The sequence below is a fragment of the Oncorhynchus tshawytscha genome, linkage group LG25, assembly GCF_018296145.1.
Source record: "Oncorhynchus tshawytscha isolate Ot180627B linkage group LG25, Otsh_v2.0, whole genome shotgun sequence".
NCBI classification, from domain to species: domain Eukaryota; kingdom Metazoa; phylum Chordata; class Actinopteri; order Salmoniformes; family Salmonidae; genus Oncorhynchus; species Oncorhynchus tshawytscha.
In genome coordinates, this window is record NC_056453.1 from 6,536,296 (window position 1) to 6,555,712 (window position 19,417).

At 48.5% G+C, this 19,417-nt stretch overlaps 1 protein-coding gene across 1 annotated transcript in view; it reads left to right on the top strand.

The window, feature by feature from the left end:
• LOC112219745 (SH3 and multiple ankyrin repeat domains protein 1) overlaps positions 1–15,934 on the top strand; it is a 38,650-nt gene extending 22,716 nt beyond the window's left edge. The window contains 14 exon segments of the mRNA XM_042306277.1: positions 164–315; positions 471–584; positions 993–1,071; positions 6,732–6,814; positions 7,018–7,142; positions 7,492–7,630; positions 7,776–7,856; positions 8,232–8,417; positions 8,515–8,571; positions 8,746–8,858; positions 11,192–11,294; positions 11,412–14,661; positions 14,764–14,917; positions 14,920–15,934. Coding sequence (XP_042162211.1) covers positions 164–315; positions 471–584; positions 993–1,071; positions 6,732–6,814; positions 7,018–7,142; positions 7,492–7,630; positions 7,776–7,856; positions 8,232–8,417; positions 8,515–8,571; positions 8,746–8,858; positions 11,192–11,294; positions 11,412–14,661; positions 14,764–14,917; positions 14,920–15,672 — 5,389 coding nt within the window. The 3' untranslated portion in view covers positions 15,673–15,934.
• Positions 15,935–19,417: the final 3,483 nt, after the last annotated feature.

A 19,417-nucleotide genomic window follows, 5' to 3' on the forward strand; every position in this document is an offset into this window, starting at 1 on the left:
CTACAGCCAATGGGGCTGTTACCAGCTTTAGAGTTTCCAAAAATGTTATTCTCATAGTGTAAACCACTGTCATGAGCCATTTCTTGTCCCTCTATCTCCTTACTGGTATCCACAAGTGTTGTTCCATGATACACAAACTCTTCCTCTGTCTTTCCTCTTGCAGTGCGACCTCAGCGGGTAGTGGCGGGTGGTCAGCTGGGGGTCAGATGAGGCATATGTACAGTGCGGTCCCAGGGCGAGTGTACATGGCCACGAGGGCCTACACTGCCCACGGAGACAAAGAGCTCAGCATCAGCAAAGGAGACAAAGTCAAAGGTAAGAGAGATTCAGAGAGGAGCGGGTTTTTGGAGAGCCACTGTGTTGATTGTAAAGTTGGGATGACCCCTCATCTAATTTGTTCTCTCTCTCTCTCTCTCTCTCTCTCTCTCTCTCGCTCTCTCTCTCACACTCTCTCTTCTCCCTTCTCTCAGTGTTGAGTGTTGGAGAGGGGGGGTTCTGGGAGGGCACAGTGAAAGGTCGTACAGGCTGGTTCCCCTCAGATTGTGTGGAGGAGGTGGGTCCTCCCAGTAAGGACAATCGATCAGGTGAGACAAAACCAGCAACCTTATAGAAACCAAATACAATATGTGCTCAGACAAAGACACAATCCTCACTCGCATTGCATCAGCTCAGACAAACACCGACCAAAATCCCTTTACAGATGCTAACCCCGCATTTACTGAATGACTCATCTTATCTTCATTCAGTTGCCAACATTCTATTGACTGCAGGACATCCTCACAATGTTACATGCAGTAGGGCATGTCTCACACCCACCCAGTAACATTAATAGCACACCACCACAACAACCAACTTGATCATTGTGTGTTTCAGAGATGGTGCAGTGGAATACAAAAGTATACAAAGACACACTGAGTACACAAATAGCGGGGACACAAAGACGACAAAAAACACACATTAATATAAGTGTGACACATGATTTTTGGTTCCAGAGACGCGCAGTGAGAAAGCCAAGAGGAAGCTGTTTCGTAATGTCACCATGGGAGCATATGATGGCGTGGATGGCCCCAGGTAAGACTGGACTTGATCAAAACTTGTCATCTGCTGGCCCTCAGGGACTAGACGTGTTGATGAATGACCTCACGCAAAGTCATTTTTTTACCCCTGGGAAACATGGTCACCATGGTCACCAGGTTCTAAGGGTGGAGCAATAGTGAAGTAATGAAGGAACAGAAGACAAGAGGCTAGGGAAAATCACAAGCTAACTCTGCTAAGATTGAATACCCAGTACTAATCTTGCTCTGCAGCCCTTGTGATTCTCAGTAGAACGCATACAGTAAGCTTAGACATGATCTACTGTAATGTTTTAGCTGTGTTTTGTCACTTGTGTAGGTGGACAGCTAGAATCGGCTAATTCGTTGGTGTTTCTGATGGGCGTGTTTCTGGGTTGGAAATTGGAGGAAGGTGTGCGTGTGTGTAGGGTGAACCAGAAGTGATTGCGTGTTTATGCTATTGTTCAGCTGTGTTAAGACCATGCTGGCGCTAAAAGCACGGAAGTCAACATGTCAGTTCAATTCTATTTCTTGTACATCTAGCAGACAAAGTTGCTTGACTTCTGCTTGTTCATCTGGCCAAAATCAAATCAAATCAAATTGTATTTGTCACATGAGCCCCAATACAACATTTCACATTACAGTGAACAAGCCCTAACCAACAATGCAGTTTAAAAAATAAAATAAAAATACCTTTAAAAAAAAGAAGAATAAGAAATAAAAGTAACAAATATTTAAAGAGCAGCAGTAAAATAACTGGGGCGTACAGAGTCAATGTGCGGGGGCACCGCTTAGTAATATGAGGTAATATGTACATGTAGGTAGAGTTATTAAAGTGACTATGCAGAGATAATAACAGAGAGTAGCAGAAGTGTAAAGGGGGGCAATACAAATAGTCTGGGTAGCCTTTTGATTAGATGTTCAGGAGCCTTATGGCTTGTGGGTAGAAGCTGTTTAGAAGCCTCTTGGATCTAGACTTGGCGCTCCGGTACCGCTTGCACTGCGGTATGAGAGAGAACAGTCCATGAACAGGGTGGCTGGAGCCCAACTCACATGACCAATCACCCCTCCGAATTCACCCTTTCAGTCCTGCTTATTTTCCCTGATAAAAAATAGTGCCATAAATGTTGACGATGGATTCCTTCTCCCCCATTGCATCTGTCTAATCCTCTAGCGTCAAGCTGCAGTCCAGCCCCAGACAGCTGCAGTTGTGGTGTGCATCATAAGGACTAACAGTGCTGTGTGTGTGTGTGTGTGTGTGTGTGTGTGTGTGTGTGTGTGTGCGTGTGTGCGTGTGCGTGTGTGTGTGTGTGTGCGTGCGTGTGTGTGTGTGTGTGTGTGTGTGTGTGTGTGTGTGTGTGTCTACGCGTGTGTGAGCGTTCGGCACAACATCCTGATGATGAGTCTTGGGGATTTGGAGGTGATGAGCTTGCGTTCGGTCAATCGGCAGGTGTGAGGAGGGACTCCACGCCCCCAGGGTTTTGGGCTTTCAACGTGTAGCTGACATTAGCCGTGTGCTAAGAAGCTCTTATTATTAGCTTAATAAAGATTCACCGGTATTTGGCTATGTGAATAATGGCCAGTGACTCAGACGGTGAATGACGTCTGTGTGAAGAGAGAGTGCATGTAGAAATGTGTGTAGTACAGTGGTGGTTATGTGGCCGATTTGTAATACAGTAGCATTTTGAACCGGATCCAGCTCCAGATGTAGGGCTGCTGCTAACCACTGCATTTGTGTGTTTGGGAGAATGTCAATGAGAATTTTGAGTGGGTTTTGTTCGAATTTGAATGTTGCAAGTGCTGTTATGTGCATGTGTGTGTCTGTATTTGCAGATTAGGAAATCTCTCTGGAGTGGAAATCAGCTGTTTGTGAATCTGCCAGAAACCAGTCAGTGGATGTTCAAGTAAACACTGCATCCCTGCTGCCTGTTACCCCCCCTTCCCCCACCTGCAAAAGCATCTCTTTTCTCTACCTCTTTTATGCTAAACCACCACTCTCTCTTTCCCTCCCCCTTCCCTTTTTCACATCCAGCATTCTCTCCCTCCTCTCTCTTGCGCTCTCTCTCCTTGTCGCAGAGAACCATCTCTGTAGCTTTCCTTTTCTTTCTTTCACTCTCCCTCCCTCTCTACTCCTCTCTCTCTCTTTCGCACTGTCTTAAGCATGCAGGGTGTAGACGTGCTAGTCCAGCGCTCGCTCTCTCCTCTCTCTCTTCTCTCTCTTCTCCTCTCCTCCACTCTCGCGGCTCTCTCTGGCTGTGCTCTCGCTGGTAGAGCGAGAGGCGGAGGGAGAGGAGGGGGTGGAGGAGAGGAGGGGGGAAATGGCAATGGGGGGATGCGGAGAGAGAGATCTGTCTCTCTCTCTCTCCCTCTCTTCTTCGTGGCCGTCACTGGGCCCCAGAAACAGGAGCGTGTGGTTCATTTACAGGTAGCCGCTGTTTCCTCATTCATTGCCTGGCTATGGATGTGAGGAGAGGACAATGGAGAGAGGGGAGAGGTAGATGCAACAGAGAGGCCGTGGATTTGAAAGGCGGATTAATAAGCTATGTATTGTGTGTGTGTGTATTTGTATTGTGTGTATTTGTGCATTTGTGTGTGTGTGTGTGTGTGTGTGTGTGTGTGTGTGTGTGTGTGTGTGTGTGTGTGTGTGTGTGTGTGTGTGTGTGTGTGTGTGTGTGTGTGTGTGTGTGTGTGTGTGTGAAATCCTCTTTTTCCAGTGTGTTTGTGTATGTGTGTGTGACGGAAGTGGCTACTGAATGGAGGCTCTGACTGCAGCATGTTTATCTCTGTTTCTCCCCTCTCATGTATTTCTGAGTGTAATCTGAGAGCACGCTGCAATGTCAGCTATATATTGCCATATCTCATAAACTGTGTGTTCCATCTGTGTTTGTACCACTAACATATAGGATGATAATTGTTTTATAGAGAGGGCGAGAGTGGACACATTAAGTGGTTTGTTTGTGATTTCCTTCATGTGAGTGTGTAAGTGGGTGTGAGCGCACAGGCACAGTGCATGTCACTGTGGTTGAGTGTCGTTGTGGGAGTAGTTCATCTGTGTCGGTGTCCCTGAATTGTGTCTGCGTGTATGTCATTGTGTCTCGTGGTTTAATTGTATGTATGTAAATGTAGAAGATGAGTATGTAAGTATGTATGCCTACAACGCTGCTTCTTCTGTACAATCCTGGAAGCTACAGAGGATGATTCAGGAATCAGAAGGGAGCGTACATGTAGGCTACTGTAATACTGTAGGCTACTGTAATACTGTAGGCTCCTGTAATACTGGAGGCTCCTGTAATACTGGAGGCTCCTGTAATACTGTAGGCTACTGTAATAATGTAGGCTCCTGTAATACTGTATGCTCCTCTAATACTATAGGCTCCTGTAATACTGTAGGCTACTGTAATACTGTAGGCTCCTCTAATACTATAGGCTCCTGTAATACTGTAGGCTCCTGTAATACTGTATGCTCCTCTAATACTATAGGCTCCTGTAATACTGTAGGCTCCTGTAATACTGTAGGCTACTGTAATACTGTAGGCTCCTGTAATACTGTAGGCTCCTGTAATACTGTAGGTTACTGTAATACTGTAGGCTACTGTAATACTGTAGGCTCCTGTAATACTGTAGGCTCCTGTAATACTGTAGGTTACTGTAATACTGTAGGCTACTGTAATAATGTAGGCTCCTGTAATACTGTATGCTCCTGTAATACTATAGGCTCCTGTAATACTGTAGGCTACTGTAATACTGTAGGTTACTGTAATACTGTAGGCTCCTGTAATACTGTAGGCTACTGTAATACTGTAGGCTGCTGTAATACTGTAGGTTACTGTAATACTGTAGGCTACTGTGTAATACTGTAGGCTCCTGTAATACTGTAGGTTACTGTAATACTGTAGGCTCATGTAATACTGTAGGCTACTGTAATACTGTAGGCTTCTATAATATTGTAGGCTCCTGTAATACTGTAGGCTCCTGTAATACTGTAGGTTACTGTAATACTGTAGGTTACTGTAATACTGTAGGCTCCTGTAATACTGTAGGCTACTGTAATACTGTAGGCTACTGTAATACTGTAGGCTACTGTAATATGTGAGTGTATACTGTGACCACTGTGAGTGTCACACTGGCCAGTGGTGAATTCATGTAACGTAGAAGCAGTCAATATGCACATATACATGTAACAGGAACGACGGGGGTTAAATAGTACAGACTATTTCAAAGAACCACGGTATCATTCCTATACCTCTGTTGCCTTGGGGATAACATGATACAAACCAGCCATTTGAGCACACTGCTGCATGTAGATCCTTGTATCCTTTGAGAGGGAATGCACGAAGGAGACGGGATGAGAGAAAAGGAATGAAGTGTGAACAGCAGATGGATGGAAGGCGGCTTTTTGCGTTGGCGAAACCGTAACTTTGACAGTGTGGCGACACACAAGGGAAGGATGAAAGGGACAGTCCAAACTGTAGACCTCAGTATGAGAAGTTAACAGTGGTTTCTTCAGCTTTGTAATGGATCCCATGTACTGCCTGCTCACACCGACTTCAGCAACTCCCAGAAAAGCAAAGACTCTCATCCTCAGCCGTGTTGTACCTTGGTGGATTTGCACAGTCGATTGGAGGCGTCAGTTTGAGTTTATCCGGGCATCTAATGCAGAAAAACAAAGCTCCGGAATAAAATACTGGGATTTCAACCCAACGGATTCAACCACAAGTCATACAGTGACCGAAGAGCCAGACATCCTAATGGAGTTGCAAAACAGCATGAATTGAGACCGGCCAGCTGTGTAAAATTGAGACCTTTAAATGAACGGAGATGGAGACCCTGTTGTTGTATATGGCTGTTAAGTCTGAGGTTACAGTATGCACTGAGCTCGTAAAACAGTGTGAATTGAGACCCGGCAGGCTTTACAGAGTGAATTGGAGACACTGTTGTTGTAGGACAGTATATGGCTACTGTGGAGTGAGGCTCCTGTATTGGCTGAGCTCTACATGAGGGAAAGCCGCTGTAAGGCAGCCATAAATCTGGCAAGCAACAGAAGTCCCAGACATGGCAATGGGGCAATGACCAACTCGTAACCCTGTGCCGTAAAACTAATCCTACCATATCATAACAACTGTCAACCATCGATGAAAGACAGCAAATGTCATTATGAAGAGCGACGACTAACTGCTACTCAAACATAGATCCCTATCTGTGCATCATCAAGTGGAGAAGTGGAATGAGAGCTAACCAAGTTAGCTAGTGCAGTGAAAGCTTGAAGAAAGCGAATGTAGTATTACAGGTGTGTTTATAAGTTCCCATTAACAGTGAAGTGTCTGTGCAGCATTTTGTATGTACATTCCCACGTGCTTCCTGGTGCTAGTCAGCGTTATGCTGGATTATGGAGAGGTCTCTCCAGTATACTCCTCCTCGCCGATCATGACACCGACTCTACCCTGGTTTGACGAGTGTCTTTGTATGGTGGTGCTCTTTGTATGACATGCCTCAAGCCCCCCCATCTTTTGGTGCAGTGTGATTTCATAATGTGATGCAGTATAGCTGTCTCCCAGATTCAGAAATGCTTTATTTGCATGACAATGAGGCTTTCTGTTACTCAAGAAGTCATATAGCTTGCTCTCTCTTGCTCATTGCCCCCCCCTCTCCCTCCTCCCCTTCCTCCTTATTCTCTCTAAGTGACTACATCATTAAGGAGAAGACAGTGCTCCTGCAGAAGAAAGACAATGAGGGCTTTGGCTTTGTGCTTCGGGGAGCCAAAGGTGAGTGAGTGCCTCTCCTCCGAAATACCCCTGGATGTCTCCTATCTCCAGCTTCCACAGTCCTCTATCCTTCTATATATTTAACTTTCACCTCTCTCATTTCCTCTTACCCCTTTCTTCCATCCTATCTCCCTGCCTCCACTTTAACACCATTTTATTACTTCTCTCCCTTATCCTCTTGTTCTTGACTTGTCTCTCTGCAGCCCAGACTCCTATAGAGGAGTTCACGCCGACCCCAGCATTCCCCGCGCTGCAGTACCTGGAGTCTGTGGATGAGGGCGGTGTGGCCTGGAGGGCTGGCCTAAGGATGGGGGACTTCCTTATTGAGGTATGGATCCCTGGAAAGGCTTGTCATTCTGAGAGTTTATGCAGGACTGGAAATCAACATGGGATCAACTTTTGTACTGACTATCAAATTGTAGATTTTTTTATTTGTTTTGAGTTTGAACTCAAACAGTACAGTAAGACAATTTAGTCTTGTTGCCAGCCAGTGTTATCTCTCGCTCTCTCTCTGTGTGTGTGTGTGTGTGTGTGTGTGTGTGTGTGTGTGTGTGTGTGTGTGTGTGTGTGTGTGTGTGTGTGTGTGTGTGTGTGTGTGTGTGTGTGCGTGCGTGCGTGCGTGCGTGTGTGTGTGTGTGTGTGCGTGCATGCGTGTGTGCGTGTGCGTGTGTGTGTAGGTCAATGGTCACAATGTCGTGAAGGTGGGCCACAGGCAGGTGGTCAACATGATCAGACAAGGTGGCAACACTCTGATGGTCAAGGTTGTCATGGTGGCCCGCAACCCGGAGATGGAGGACACCAACCCCAGGAAGAAAGGTATACTTTTTAGATTGTTCTGTGTAATTTATGCAATTCATGTTTATAGCATAGTAGTAAACAGTAATGCTTGTTTGCAATGAGTGTATGTTTATAGCACACTAGTCAGAAAGTAAGTGCGTGTTTGGTCCTTCTCCTTTGGCAGTCCCCCAGCAGGCTAAGAGGCTGACTCCTCCTGCCATTGCCCTGCGCTCCAAATCAATGACATTAGAGCTGGAAGACATGGGTAAGACAATTGAAGAAGCAGGGTTGAGAAGCATGAAAACCATGGAGAAAAGGAAAAGAAAAGGATTGTTCACATTCTGACCCATAGAAAAAAAATGATTGAAAAAGTCCATGAAATATTAAGTGAGTTGATGCAGAGAGCCTTGGGGATTTAACTGGTATAGGTAAGGATCATTTTTCTATTTTCCAATGGCTTGATGAGGAGGACTATACTATGGAGATACATGTCCTCTTTCAAGTGAATGTATGGAAATGTGCTCTGTATGGGAAAGATGGAGAGTCGTGCACATTCTGGAAACCCTACAGTATGCAATGGCATAATATAACCTCTGCTCCATTTCTTCTTTTTCGGCTAAATCAAATGGATGACTAACAGTGGAGAAAGGTGGGAAAAGGTTGAGTTGTGTATCATCATTGTCATCATCAGTGTTAAAGTATGTACTGGGTTCATTCATGTTATTTTGTGATATTACAGCAGTCTCGGTATACTGTCATAGCATAATATGATTACCTTCTTTTCTCTAATATGCTGCAGCTGCCTCTCCATGGAAAAAGAAAGCAGGTGAATGTCTCGCTTATCATTACTTTCCTCAGCCCTTAAGCCCCCATTCAAAATCAGTCTGCGAGGGTCCTATGAATACACTGCCTCTGCTTTCCAGAGTACGAGTCCTCCCAGGTGCCTGATAAGAAGAGGACAGTCTATCAAATGGCACTAAGTAAGATCTGACCCCTGTCCCCTTTTGTGTTTCAAGAGGCCGTCTTTGCTTTTAATATTCTTATGCTTTTGATCTCTCTCTCTCTCTCTCTCTCTCTCTCTCTCTCTCTCTCTCTCTCCCCATTTCTCCCTCTCTCTCACACATACATACGCACAAACTCTCTCTGTCTGTCAGATAAACTGGATGAGATCCTGGCAGCAGCTCAGCACACGATTGCGTCAGACGGACAGGGGCAGCGGGGTCACGGGGGGAAGAGAGAACGAACCAAGAGCATCGCCCCCAATGAGGTACTGCATCATTCTCAGCATTGTTAGTGAAACTGTTGTTAGTGCTTTCTTAAAACGGCATTGTTGGTTAAGGGTTTGTAAGTAAGCATTTCACTGTAAGGTCTGCACCTGTTTAATTCGCTGCATGTGACAAATGCAATTTGATTTGATTTGATTTTAATAAATTACATTTTTGATGGGAGGCTGTTGCAGAGGAGTGTAAAATGCTTATTTTATGCTGGATCATGTGGATGAATTGTATTGTATTGTTGTATTGTGTTAATTCTGTAATGTATTGATTGTTGCTGCCTTCTTTGCCAGGTCTCATATGAAAAAGAGACTCTGGGTCTCAATGGGCTTTTCCTGGTTAAATAAAGGCTAAATTAAAAATAAAATAAAAATGCTCTACCATCAAATCAAATCAAATTTTATTGGTCACATAAACATGGTTAGCAGATGTTATTGCGAGTGTAGCGAAATGCTTGTGCTTCTAGTTCCGACAGTGCAGTAATATCTAACATGTAATCTAACAATTCCACAACTGCCTAATACACACAAATCTAAATGAGGAATGGAATACGAATATATACATATAAATATATGAATGAGCAATGACAGAGCGGCATAGGAAAGAAGCAATAGATTGTATAAAATACAGTATAACGTATGAGATGAGTAATGCAAGATATGTAAACATTATTAAAGTGGCCGATGATTTCAAGTCTGTATGTAAGCAGCAGTCTCTGTGTTAGTGGTGGCTGTTTAACAGTCTGATGACCTTGAGATAGAAGCTGTTCTTCAGTCTCTCGGTCCCTGCTTTGATGCACCTGTACTGACCTCGCCTTCTGGATGGTAGCGGGATGAACAGGCAGTGGCTCGGGTGGTTGTTGTCCTTGAGGATCTTTTTGGCCTTCCTGTGACATCAGGTGTTATAGGTGTCCTGGAGGGCAGGTAGTTTGCCCCCGGTGATGGGTTGTGCAGACCGCACCACCCTCTGGAGAGCCTTGCGGTTGTGGGCAGTGTAGTTGCCGTACCAGGAGGTGATACGGCCCGACAGGATGCTCTCAATTGTGCGTCTGTAAAAGTTTGCGAGGCTTTAAGGTGACAAGCCAAATTTCTTCAGCCTCCTGAGGTTGAAGAGGCACTGTTGCGCCTTCACCACACTGTCTGTGTGGGTGGACCATTTCAGTTTGTCCGTCGATGTTGATCAGGGGGTGCTCCTCTTCTGTTTTCTGAAGTCCACGATCATCTCCTTTGTTTTGTTGACGTTGAGTGAGAGGTTGTTTTGCTGACACCACACTCCGAGTGCCCTCACCTCCTCCCTGTAAGCTATCTCGTCGATGTTGGTAATCAAGCCTACTACTGTTGTGTCGTTTGCAGACTTGATGATTGAGTTGGAGGCGTGCATTGCCACGCAGTCATGGGTGAATAGGGAGTACAGGCGGGGGCGGAGCACGCACCCTTGTGGGGCCCCAGTGTTGAGGATCTGCGAAGTGGCGATGTTGTTACCTACCTTCACCACCTGGGGAGGCCAGTCAGGATGTCCAGGACCCAGTCGCACAGGGCGGGGTTGAGACCCAGGGCCTCAAGCCTAATGATGAGCTTGGAGGGTACTATGATGTTGAATTCTGAGCTATAGTCAATGAACAGCATTCTTACATTCTTACATCCTCTTGTCCAGATGGGATAGGGAAGTGTGCAGTGTTATGGCGATTTCATCGTCTGTGGACCTATTGGGGCGGTAAGCAAATTGAAGTGTGTCTAGGGTGTCAGGTAAGGTGGAGGTGATATGATCTTTGACTAGCCTCTCGAAGCACTTCATGATGACAGAAGTGAGTGCTACGGGGCGATAGTAATTTAGTTCAGTTACCTTTGCCTTCTTGGGTACAGGAACAGTGGCGGCTATCTTGAAGCACGTAGGGACAGCAGACTGGGATATGGAGAGATTGAAACTGTCCATAAACACACCAGCCAGCTGGTCTGTGCATGCTCTGAGGACACGGCTAGGGATGCCGTCTGGGCTGGCAGCCCGGCGAGGGTTAACACGTTTAAATATCTTACCCACTTCGGCCACAGAGAAGGCGAGCCCACAGTCCTCGGTAGCGGGCCACCTACCATGACTGTACTTGCAGAACCTACTGACCCTAGGGATCATACCCTCAATTCAGGGACTGTGTCTGCAATGCTGGATGTGAAATAGACCTCGCAGCCTAGGATATTAACTTATTGCTTTCTCCATATTGCGCTATATCACTTTTACTCTCAATGCAAGTGTAATGCGCCTTCACTTTTTCCCGTTCTCCGCATCTCTCCCTGTGTGTCTTTCTTCTTTGTGTGTCTTGCAATACATTAAGCCAAGTCATGACCAGTTGGTTGGTGTAATGCCGCCTGGCTTCAACCAGGGTCAGTATCCCCCCGGCCATCCGCATGGAGTAATGTTGCGACAGAAATCTATTGGTAAGTCCTACCGATACAATTACTATGAAGGTTACTGTCAAAAAGCCACATTCTGACTGTTGTAAATTAACTTTGTTTTCCAACCAGATAGTCTGTGTAACAGTGTGCCCGTTTCAGGTGTGACGGAGGAGGAGAGGCAGTCCCTCCACACCCCGGCAATGAAACTGGCCCGTAGCCTGTCAGAGGACATCCCCCCTCCCCCCAACACATCCGCCCCAGAACCCCCCTTGTCTGCTGGACCCCACACTGCTCGGAGGGGGGAGCAGTCTGCCCCCCAGCCACTGTCCTCCCAGGCCCAGGCCCACTACCAGGCCCTCTCCACCCAACAACAAGCAGCGCATGATGCCCAGACAGGTTGGGACAGTCAACAGCACGGCATGACCACCACCCTCCAGAGAGGAGGAGGACAACACACAGGGGATCCCACGGAGGGGACGAGGAGAGGAGGGGGAAAAATGGGGGCATTGAGGAGGGGCTACAGTAGTGCTACTCCACCTACAAGTGCAGCTCCCACAACTCAACAGCAACCCCAGCAGCAACAGCAGCCCCAGCAACAGCAAGTGGCGGCCCGGGAGAGGATCGGCGGGGCAAGCAGGGGCGGGGGAGTCAGGAAGGGTGGGAGGGGCCCTCTAGTGAAGCAGCCCACAGTGGAAGGTGGGCTCGGCAGGCACCACAGAGGGGGGCAAGGCCAGGGGGGTAAAAGCTCCGGTGCCAAAGAGAAGAGCTCCATCCCCATCCCCACCATCATCGTCAAGGCTCCATCCACCAGCAGTGGCAGTGGCCGCAGCAGCCAGGGCAGCAGCATGGATGCCGAGCAACCGCCTCCCGACATAGACGACCCTACCTCCCCCCCTGCCTCTCCCGACACCTCCACCACCCCCGGCCCGCCTTCCACCGTGGCCCCCTCACCACCCCAGCCCCCTGTCTCCTCCCCCATGACCCCTTCGACTGTCGCTCCCCAGCTGCCCCCTAACCTGGAGAACCTGGACTTCACCACCCAGTTCGGGGGGGCCTTCGTCGGGGCAGCGCGCCGGGACCGGGAACGTTTCCGTGACATGAGGAGGAAGAGTGCTTCCTTCTTCCTCTCCTCTGAAGAGGATGTCCAAGGGGAGGCGGGGGGAGGTGGAGGGGTATGGACCCAGCCCCTACAGGGGATGGGGATCGATGTCCCCACCCCCCGCCTCCGCCCTTCCAAGTCGATTGACGAGGGCATGTTCTCTAGGGACAATTACATCCACTACGCCAGCAGTATGCCCCCTGCCTTTGGGCTACCTGAGTACCACTCCCCTGTGATGGGCCAGGATGGCCAGCCCAAGTCCGCTCCCTCCAACTACGGCCCAGGCACTCCAGCCACCACCTTCATCCACCCTTTGACTGGGAAAGTCCTGGACCCCTCGTCCCCCCTGGGCCTGGCGCTGGCTGCACGAGAGAGGGCCCTCAAGGACGACCGGAGGACCCGACGGGAGGAGCGGCACTTTGGCCGGCAGATGTCCAGCGTGGGGGTGTTCCCTACATCTCTCCCGTCTCCCACGCCATCCCTGTTTTCCACATCCACCACCACCACCTCACACGCCTCACTGAACCGCCCACAGTCACCCAGGATATTGCGCTTGGGAGGGGGAGGAGAGAGAGTGGAGAGGGACCAGGCGGCTGGAGCCAGAGAGGGCCTCAGAGTTCGCTTTTCAGAGGACAGAACCAATCAGTACCAGACCCAATATTACCAACAGAGTCCAAGAGACAGGGAGCCACCTGGCCCACCCATGCAGCCGCCCGGCCCGCCGCCTCAGCCTGCACCCCGCAGACCCTCGTTCCTGCAGATGGAGAGCAGTGCAAACGCTAGCTACATCCCCCAGTACACCCTCACCGCAGCCCCAGCACACCCACATGAAGGTGGGGGAGAGGGAGGAGTTGGAGGGGGACTGGGGCTCATGGTTCTTACCCCGCCTGCACCCTCGATAGATTTGGACGATGAGTTTGTCTTTGTTGACCCCCTGCCCCCTCCCTTGCAGTTCGCCAACGGCCAAGGCCAGCGAGAAATGCAGAGGGGGTACCCTCAACAGCATCAACACTCAGCTCAACACGTCTCTTCCGCCATGCCACCCCCACCGCCCCCCCTCCCCTCTCCTAAAGTACCTCCACCAGGAGGCTTCCCCTCCAACGCCCCCCTCCCCTCCCCCCAGGCCGGGGACTCTGCCGCCTCCAGCCTAACATCCTACGACAGCGAGGTGGCCAACCTCACCCAGTCAGGTCTATCTCCCTCCCTTCCCTCACCCCAGATATTCCCCCCTTCCTCCACCACTACAGCTACCTCCATTTTACCCGCACCCGCACCCTCACTCCACAGACCCCAGCCCATGTCGCATACACACCCCTTCTTCAGTGACCCCACCGTACCAGTTAACCCCGCTAATATGGGTGCCCCTGCTCCCCAAATGACCTCAGCACAGTACCGCGGCCCGGCCACCCTCACTACAACTATGACCTACGCCACAACAACGACCATGACCGCTGCCGCCACTGCTACCACAGCCTCTGTGGTGTCGTCAGACTACAACGCGTCTCTGAAAGCCCCCAGAACCGCCATCAACACTGCAGGCAAGGCAGGAGACCACCACCCCTCCATGATGAAGACTGGAGACTGGCAGACAGAGACGGTGGTGGACTCTGGGATCGAGGAGCTGGACAGCCACAACAGCGGCGACCAGCACCTGGAAATACTGGGAGTGAGTGAACTGACAGGTGAGAGAGGAGGAGGAGGAGTAGAAGGTGACGGATGGGGTGGCGAGCACCCAGATCCTTATATGACCTACTCAGACGGGCAAGTGTTTGAAGCACACCCCACCAAACACACGACCAAGCCAACCGTGTATCCAAAGACGATGCAGTACAAAGAGGGCGGTATCAAGGACACAAGAGAAGCGTTGCGTCGACAGGTGAGCACCAACCCGCCCTACCAGAACACCCCACCACACCCCCAGAGACAGGCTAACCCAGAGGAGGAGGCCAGGAGAGGAGAGGGAGGAGCAGCGGACGAGAGGAAACAACGTAGACAGAGTCGACCCAAGATGGAGGACGGCTTCGGTTCCACCCTGGCTGCTTGTCTGGAGCGGCCCAACACCTTGGAGCCAAGGGGTTCAACCGAGGGGGTCGACCCGGGACAGGGCCTGGAGCGAGGTGAGGCCCAGAGGGACGGGATGTCTATTGAGGGGCGCAGGCTGCACTCGCCACTCTCGGGGATGAAGGCCAGCATCATCAACGAGCTGAGCTCCAAGCTTCAGCAGATGAGCAATAAGAGCACAGACGACTGGGGTCAGTCTGAGATGCGAGGTCAGAGTCCCATTAGTCTGAGGTCACCCACAATGCACAGGTGAGGCTGCTGAGGTTTAGTCAATTCTAACTGTTTTACTAAGTGGCTCCACGGCATTGTGTACTGAGCACAGTAACCCCTTTTACTTTCCTTATCTTTTAGATATTCTGGGGATTTCTCCGCCTCGTTTCAGAGCCCCCCCACAGCCCGCTCCACTTCCCCCTTACCCACCTCCTCCCCGCAGCATCGCCCGCCAATCCTCACCCCCAATCTCACCGCCACCCCCTCCGGCTCGCCCTCCCACCAGCCCACACTGCAGCCCAACTGGACCCGCTCCCCCTCCCCCAGATACCCACCTCCCCCTCTCACTTCTCTCACCCTCCTCTCTCCCCCACCTACTCACCCTATCCCACGTCACCCAAACACCGCACTAAGTATCGTGGAGCCAAGATTTTTGACTTCCAGTGTACCCCTGGTCCAGAGCTGAGGTCGTCTGTGTCACGCCGGCGCGCCCCCAGCCCCCTCATATACTCCACAGACCGCCCCAGCCCCGCCCCTCCCAGACCATCCTCCCTCCCCATCCTCCCCAGCACCCATGTCTACAACACCCCCTTTGATTTCCCCTCACCCCTCACCCCTTCATCCCCAAGCCACACCCTAGGAGACTCTTACAACCCCTCCACACCGCCTCTCTTCCCCACATCCCCACAACCTCCCAGTGCCCTCCTGGTCTCCCGCTCCCTTTCACCCACCCAGTTCCTCTCCGGCGCCTCCTCGCCCTCCATGCACATGCCCCCCTCTCCGTCCTGCCTCAGCTATCCCCACCACACCCCTCCTCCCCCAGCCAAACCCTTTACCATCAAGCCCCTGTCCTACTGGACTAGGTGGGACGTGGCCGACTGGCTGGCCTACCTAAACCTGGGGGAGCACCGGGAGCGCTTTCTGGACAACGAGATTGACGGCTCCCACCTGCCCTCCCTCACCAAGGACGACTTCCTGGACCTGGGGGTGACGCGCGTCGGCCACCGCATGAACATCGAAAGAGCGCTGAAGACACTGACTGACAGGTGAGGAAGGAGCGGCATGGACAGAGTCAACGCACAGACAGAGGCTACATGTCAGCCAAGTGGCGAGTGGAAATACAGAGAGAGAAAAAGAAGGAAAGGATGGAGAAGGAAAGACAAGTGCCTCTTTCCTTCCCTGCGAGCCAGATGATTCCATCCCCTTCCCTTTTAGCATAAAGCCTTTGTTAATTTGATACGTTATTCCATCTCTCTCTCTCTCTCTCTCTCTCTCTCTCTCTCTCTCTCTCTTTCTCTCTGTCTCTCTCTCTCTCTCTCTCTCTCTCTCTCTCTGTCTCTCTCTCTCTCTCTCTCTCTTTCTCTCTCTCTCTCTCTCTCTCTCTCTCTCTCTCTCTCTCTCTCTCTCTCTCTTTCTCTCCCATATTTAATTTACTACTTTCACTTCTTATTCATTTTCCATTCATTCTTATTTCTTGATTTACCCTCCTCCCTCTTTCCTCAGGCTCTTCTCTCCCATGCATGAGCCTAGCCCCTCCCCTGTGCCACAGACTGAGAGAGAGAAAGATGAGGTGACTCAGAGCTCAGAGAAAGACAGAGAAAAAAACTGACTGAGATGAAAGCTAAAGAAGACCATTGGACACAAACAGACTGAGTTGGACCTCAGACAGGAAGCGATCGTGATGGACAAGGCTTAAACACGCCAAGAGAGATTTGGTATGAGTGGAATACAATTGTTTGGAATCTTTCTTGAGATGAACATTGATTACACGTGTTGGTCAAAAGAGGGTAGAAACACTTACGACACACACTCATGTCTAAAACTATACAATTTACACACACTGTACAACTACTGATGAATAGGCTTTTAATTCACACATGGATACACACACATTTGACTGGTGATTCTCACACTCCATTTGCTGCCTGAGTTATAGTAAAAGGATAAATGCTAACAAGAATCTTGAGATTGGTGTGCTGCTACCCATACAGAGAGGGTAAGCCCATGGATATACTAAAGGTGGTGGTGAAGTTCCTCTAATAAACAGTGAGGGCCATATTCAAACTTGTCCTGAGGTTCATGCGCACACATTGACTTTACGCGTATTGCATCATGGGATTGGAAGCTATGGTTGGAATGTATAAACTTCAGAATATGGTCATAATATGGAAAGATACATTCATTGGTTTTGTACCAAGTGCTGATTGCAATCATTCATTTCAAATAGGTCAGGGTGTTATTCATATTTAATCATTCAAATGTGTGTTTAATGACAAATATTCTAAAATATACAAAACATATAGTCATAAAATGACATAATTATTATCATGGTTATTATCTTTACAAAGGCTGGCTGGAGTATGTCAGAGAGGGGCAAAGGGGAGTAAAATCTGGGTTTGTTTTTCCCTGAGACACAGCTATAAGGTGTCCACAGCCATGTTTCAGAGTTGGCTATGAACTCAAGTAATTTTACATTACACAGCTTACCGGTCATTCATTCATGATGTTGATGTTTACGAGCAGAGCACATGTCCAGGGGATGTGAGTGTCTTTTGTCCCGTACTCACACACACACAGGTGCAACAATCAAAAAGGGCTTATACCGTGCGTCTGTCAGTCTTTATGGTGTCTGGCTACCTTGGCCTTTTTCCTCTGAGTGTTTGTACCCGTACGAAGATCTGTTCGTCAGCCTGCCTTGTTACCCATGATCCTTTACCCACCCTCTGCCCCTCTCTCTTATGCCTTCTCCGCAACTCAACGGGCGGGTTTTCCAAACATTTGAAAACGTAGAGATGTATATTTTGCACCGGTTGACAATCCTAACTTTGCCCTATTTCATAAACTTCTCTTCGAAATCTGGAAACTTTCTCAGATCCACATATTTCAGAAAAAGACACACACACACACACACACACACACACACACACACACACACACACACACACACACACACACACACACACACACACACACACACACACACACACACAGGCTCTTTTAGATACCTATTTGCTATTGCCTTCGGTGAAATGCATTGTAAGGTGAGGAATACACACAAACTTTTTACACATAATTTATAGGTCTATATCAGTGATGGGCAACTTTGATGGGGGTGGGGGCCACAAAATCTGAACTCATCATGAGGGGCTGCAGTGGCTTACGGGTCTTTGTACCTACATCCATACCTACACATGCAGTCAGAGCCCTAGCCTTTTTGGGACCTAAGTGACAAGTTTGCTGCAATTCTACACATTCGGCCATGATGGGGTGGAGAGAAAATGTAGCAACACATTTCATGCAATTCTACTCATTTTGCCATAGTGTGGAAAGAAATGTTTGCAGTTTTTAATATAATATCTGTGTGAGAGTAACTAAGAAAATCAATAGAAAATCAGTAAATCAAACATTATTACCACAAGTTTAGATATCTGGCTGGACTAACTTACCAATCTAAAACAATTTAGCTGACAAAGGGCTAATTGAGTGACTGTCAGTGACTGACCTACCAAAAGCAAAACCCTAACTCAGTCCCCCCCAATTATTTTAATTTTAATTTTAATTTTAGATATATACAGTGCCAGTCAAAAGTTTGGACACACTTACTCATTCATGGGTTTTTCTTCTTTTTTGAAAAACTATTTTCTACATTGTAGAATAATAGTGAAGACATCAAAACGTAAACCAATAACACATATGGAATAATATAGTCACCCAAAAGTGTGAAACAAATCAAAATAGACTTAGATTTGAGATTATTCAAATAGCCACCCTTTGCCTTGATGACAGCTCTGCACACTCTGGGAATTCTCTCAACCAGCTTCACCTGGAATGCTTTTCCAACAGTCTTTAAGGAGTTCCCACATATGCTGAGCACTTGTTGCCTGCTTTTCCTTCACTGTGCTGACCAACTCATCCCAAACCATCTCAATTGGGTTGAGGTTTGGTGACTGTGGAGGCCAGGTTATCTGATGCAGCACTCCATCACTCTCCTTCTTAGTCAAATAGTTAATTGTCCTGTTGAAAAACAAATTATAGTCCCACTAAGCGCAAACCAGATGGAATGGTGTATCGCTGCAGAATGCTGTGGTAGCTATGCTTGTTAAGTGTGCCTTGAATTCTAAATATATAATTGACAGTGTCACCAGCAAAGCACCCCCACACCATCACACCTCCTCCTCCATGCTTCATGGTGGGAACCCCACATGTGGAGATCATCCGTTCACCTACCCTGCGTCTCACAAAGACAAGCCGGTTGGAAACAAAAATCTCAAATTTGGACTAAGCACAGATTTCCAAAAGTCTAATGTCCATTGCTCGTTTCTTGGCCCAGGCAAGTCTCTTCCTCTTATTGGTTTCCTTTAGTAGTGGTTTCTTTGCAGCAATTCAACCATGAAGGCCTGATTCACACAGTCTCCGCTGAACAGTTGATGTTGAGATGTGTCGGTTACTTGAACTATGTGAAGCATTTATTTGGGCTGCAATTTCTGAGGCTGGTAAATCTAATGAATTTACCTTCTGCAGCAGAGGTAACTCCTTTCCTGTGGCGGTCCACATGAGAGCCAGTTTCGTCATAGGGCTTGGTGGTTTTTGCGACTGCACTTGAAGAAACGTTCAAAGTTCTTGGATTGTTCCGGATTGACTGACCTTCATGTCCTAAAGTAATAATGTACTAGCGTTTCTCTTTGCTTATTTGGAGCTGTTCTTGCCATCATGTGGACTTGATCTTTTACCATATAGGCCTGTCTTCTGTATACCATCCCTACCTTATCACAACACAACTGATTGGCTCAAACAC